Source organism: Megachile rotundata, chromosome 5 (genome assembly GCF_050947335.1).
Source record: "Megachile rotundata isolate GNS110a chromosome 5, iyMegRotu1, whole genome shotgun sequence".
In the NCBI taxonomy this organism is placed as follows: domain Eukaryota; kingdom Metazoa; phylum Arthropoda; class Insecta; order Hymenoptera; family Megachilidae; genus Megachile; species Megachile rotundata.
Window position 1 is genome coordinate 7,388,349 of NC_134987.1, and position 4,416 is coordinate 7,392,764.

The window sequence follows — 4,416 nt, forward strand, 5'->3', positions numbered from 1 at the left end:
TACAACTGCACCGATATTTTATCTCGTACATTTTACGCTCGTGTACAACTGCTGTTATATTCGTCTCAACGTATGGTATATGTAACTTTTGTTCAAGTCGATATCGGGTCAAGTGTGGGTCACTTTTGATCCATATTTTAAGCGACGATAAAACGGGAAACTTCCGTGGGTTTCGATTAAGGAAAATTTTTGGGAGAATTTATGGGAGACTCTCTTGACAATAATTTTGCAACGTGGTAACAATTATTAGTTATATATTTTTTACATATATTTATAGTACATATGTATAATTTTACAGTTTTTTATACATTCATGAATATGCATGTGGAGGAATTATATATTTTCCATTAATACTAAGATACATTTTTCGATATTATTTAGTTATTTCCATAACCCAGAAGCTATATGAAGGTACGTATACATTGTTACTGAAACAAGAATGCTTTGAGACCTTTGCAAAGATGCAACAGGATGCTGCATTATAACGCGGAAAATATTGCAACGTCACCATGTTGTATCTTGAATCACGTTACGTCCGCGTGTAAGTACGTATAGAATCATGCTATTCCTGTTACTTCTGTGATCCAATCTTTTACTTCGGATGTGGCTGTAAAAGCAGTCGGATATTTCGAACTGCAGGATCGGCTCCACGATGTTATTCCTGCGAATTGAATCAATTTTATTAAAATATACTTTCTTTAATGTTACTTTCCTTAAAATATAATTTCTAAATGCAAGACATAAACATTTCGTTGGTATTGTTGTTATTATATTTAATATATTCAATTAATAATCAATCAGTTCTATTTAGTGACCTAACACTATTGTTTATTCGGTAACGTTAATTAAACTTCATGTTTGGTTCAGTCTAGGACAAATTCACATTTCAATAAAATAATATAATATTACGAAGTTTAATAATTATTAAAATTGAATAACTTTCAAACTCGAGTTAAACTTATCGAATAATTTGGTTTAAATAATAAAACTTACCGAATAATTTGTTTTCGAAAACGAGAGGCGAACCAGAATCACCTACACAGGGTCCAACGTCATCGGACATGGCGCAGAACATCCTGTTCGTTAATATGTCACCTCCGCTAGCTTCCTGGCAGTTCTCGTTGTTGATTTTCTGCATGGTGCTGCATAATAATTCATCGGACACTGGACCTAACAACTGAACGAACTGGTTCGAACACTTCGAAGCTGAACAAGTCAAACAATTTTCAGATTGTTCTTACCCTCGATGCACCCCAACCGAGAACTTGTACCTGGGCGCCATCTTTGATCATCGAATGAGTTTCAGGCAGCATAATTGATTGCTTTGTGTTGTCGAACTTTATGCTATCCAACAGCTGAATACATGCGATAAATATTCTTTCTTAGACCCAGCATTTAAAAATAATGAAATCTTTTATTAGAAATGTATGTTTGATAATATTGTACTTCTATCCCAACATCTTTGCAAAAATAACAGACTGTACATGGTCAAGTCTCTTGGAAACTTTTCTAACAATTCTTGACTGAAGATTAATAATCAAAGGAATAATCAATATGTGAAATTTGAAAATATAGAACCTTGAGAACTTAGAAATTTAAAAATGTAGAAGTTGACAACATAGAAATTTAAAAATTTAGAAACTCGACAACTTAGTCATTTAAAAATATAAAAACTTGACAACTAAAAAATTTAAAAATGTAAAAACTTGGAAATTTAAAAATTCTTGCATTCCAAAAAAATTACCTGGATAAGACCAACATCAAAGTCGTAATTATATTGATTGAACGCCGGATGTATCGTGACACCTTTGACCCTGTAAATCTCCCCATTCTCATAATACCTGGACGATCCCGCCCTCACATGGAACCCCGTCACATACATCCTGTAAAACCGCGGCACAAAAAGAAAGTAGAGCACGCATTATACACCGATCATTAGAAATGTGAGGTATTAATCTTGCCTGAGAGCGCACTGAGCCGACGTTATTATCCACTTTTCACCGATAATACCACCGCCGCAGAAGTGCTCGACTTCGTGTCCGAAAAACGTGCCATTGTTCTGCAACGAGACCTGCAACCGGAGGCAATGATTCTCTAAATGCCAAATCGAGTGTGAAGATGTATCGTGAATTGTACTAACCGCAAATGGATAGTGCTGTATGTAAGCTTCGGCTCCTCCGATGATCCTGGATCCTGGCGAATCCCGGTTTTGCATTGACATGAGCCTCTTCTGATAATTGCCTGATCAAACGTTCGATTCGTGTGTATGGTTCATTTAATTGTTCGTTTAATTAAGGTTAATTGTTAAGGTTATTTTTGAGGTTAGTTAAGGTTATTTTTGTGGACGAAGGGTTATTTGTTCATAATTTGGATGGTTAGCACAAATGTGAGTGTACATTTAAGGGCTGTTTGTATCAAGTTATCAGGTTTTAAGAAATCTTGGGAGCAATAGATGAAGTTTACATTATTTTATTCTAGTAAATTCCCCGCTTCCCAAATTTCCAGTCTCCCAAATTTCCCATCTACCAAATTTTCCATCTCACCAATTTCCAATATTTCAAATTTCCCATCTCCCAAATTTCCCATCGCCCAAATTTCCCATCTCTCAAATTTCCCATCTTCCAAATTTCCCAACTCCTAAATTTTCCATCTCACCAATTTCCAATCTCCTAAATTTCCCATCTCTCAAATTCCCTATCTTCCAAATTTCACATCTGTCAAATTTCCCACCTCCCAAATTTCCCACCTTCCAAATTTCCCATCTCTCAAATTTCCCATCTCTCAAATTTCTCATCTTTCAAATTTCCCATCTCTCAAATTTCCCATCTCTCAAATTTCCCACCTCCCAAATTTTCCATCTCCCAAATTTCCCATCTCCCAAATGTCCAATCTCTCAAATTTCCCATCTCCCAAATTTCCCATCACCCCAATTTCCCATTTCCCAAAATTTCCCATCTCCCAAATTTCCCATCTCTCAAATTTCCCATATCCCAAATTTCCCATTTCCCAATTTCCCATCTCCCAAATTAACTGTTGAGTAAATAGTGTATGAAACTTGTTGACTCCAGTGAACAATAGATTGTATTTATTGAGTTACTCATTGAATGGTAGCCTTGATACCTCGACTACAGTTGGTAGACCAACAATCTCTTTATAGTATTTACCTGAATTAATACTTGGTAGGTAATTTACCAGGAAATGAACCTTACCTGGAACATGTCCGGAGGTCGCGAGGACCGCAGAGGCGAAGATGAGCAACACAGTCGAGAACATGATGGCCGTTTGATGTCAGCAGGTGCAGCGAGTCCTTTATAAAGCGATCGACTTTTAGCATAAACAACGATTTATTGCCTCTGACTTCCGTTTATCGGGAATGTGTTAATGCTGGTAATGCTATGACATTAAGGGCCGAGGTATTACGAGCAAAATGTTTCCGCGTACGGTCAAAGAAACGGCTCAAGTTATTTAGATAGCGGCAGAAAAAACAGTAGTCTCCCCGTTGGTGTTGCAATAGGTCATAAATTTGATGCTTCGATGGGATCCGCGTTTATTCCGAGACACGTTCAAGCGGCGCTTTTATCTTTGGTGACTAGAATTTCGACGGAGAACGGTTTTCAATATCGATTTCGAACTTGTTCGATGAGCAACGTTAATCGTTCATTGCGTGGCCATTGACACGTGCAAATATCGAATTAATGAACTCTACGTCGTCGCAAATGCGTAACGCATCAGCGGATCCATTGTTCTCGGTTGAAGGGCAGTTTTTTGTCGAAATTCATCGAATTAATTAGTCGGTAGCAGGATGTTGTGCCAAAAAATAATTTTAATTACGTGTCGCGTGATAAATGTTGTGTCGTATGTTAACGACAGGAGAAGCGCATTCAGCTCATCAACGTGGCCAAATAACGCGATATTTATTATTAAATTAACATACATTATGGACCAATTGGAAATGTCTCGGTGCTTCTCTCTAGTACGCATTAAAATATGAATTAGCTACGAGCGATTTCATGATGATCGGTAAATCAACGGTGTAACGGACAAATTTACTTTGTTCAATGCCGACGTATGTGGCTTTGCTGTGTCTATCATAATCTGTGCTTTCCGTTACTTTGGAGAAGTGGATGTAAATTGGAGGGTTGGGATAATGTACAGATTTCTGTGTTTATAAATTTGTTTATTTCTTTTATGGTCTTGGGATTCTGGATTGTTGTATTTATATTTCTATTTGTTGTATTTTCAAGGTTTTAATTTCTTGATTTCTCAATTTATCAATTTCTCAATTTTCCAATTTTTCAGTTTCCCAATTTTTCAGTTTCCCAATTTCCCAATTTCCCAATTTCTCAAATTTCCAATCTCCCCAATTTTCCATCTCTTAAATTTCCCCTCTCCCAAATTTCCCATTGCCCACATTTC

General features: G+C 36.7%; 1 protein-coding gene across 1 annotated transcript; it reads right to left on the reverse strand.

The window, feature by feature from the left end:
- Positions 1-237: 237 nt before the first annotated feature.
- On the reverse strand, positions 238-3,633 carry LOC100876366 (trypsin-7). Its single transcript, XM_012290345.2, has 7 exons — positions 3,210-3,633; positions 2,141-2,241; positions 1,962-2,071; positions 1,745-1,883; positions 1,242-1,355; positions 994-1,177; positions 238-661 (listed from the first exon to the last, which is right to left on the reverse strand). The coding sequence occupies exons 1-7, from the start codon at positions 3,271-3,273 to the stop codon at positions 558-560; spliced, it is 816 nt and encodes a 271-aa protein (XP_012145735.2). The 5' UTR covers positions 3,274-3,633; the 3' UTR covers positions 238-557.
- Positions 3,634-4,416: the final 783 nt, after the last annotated feature.

What these genes read in the sequence shown, in the direction of transcription:
- LOC100876366 (XM_012290345.2), bottom strand. Translation starts at nt 3,273, where the DNA reads ATGTTCTCGACTGTGTTGCTCATCTTCGCCTCTGCGGTCCTCGCGACC. An exon ending in GACCTCCGGACATGTTCCAG is followed by an intron (nt 2,242 to 3,209) that starts GTAAGGTTCATT and finishes ACGTTTGATCAG; the next exon opens with GCAATTATCAGAAGAGGCTC. An exon ending in TTTCGAAAACAAATTATTCG is followed by an intron (nt 662 to 993) that starts GTAAGTTTTATT and finishes TTCAATTCGCAG; the next exon opens with GAATAACATCGTGGAGCCGA.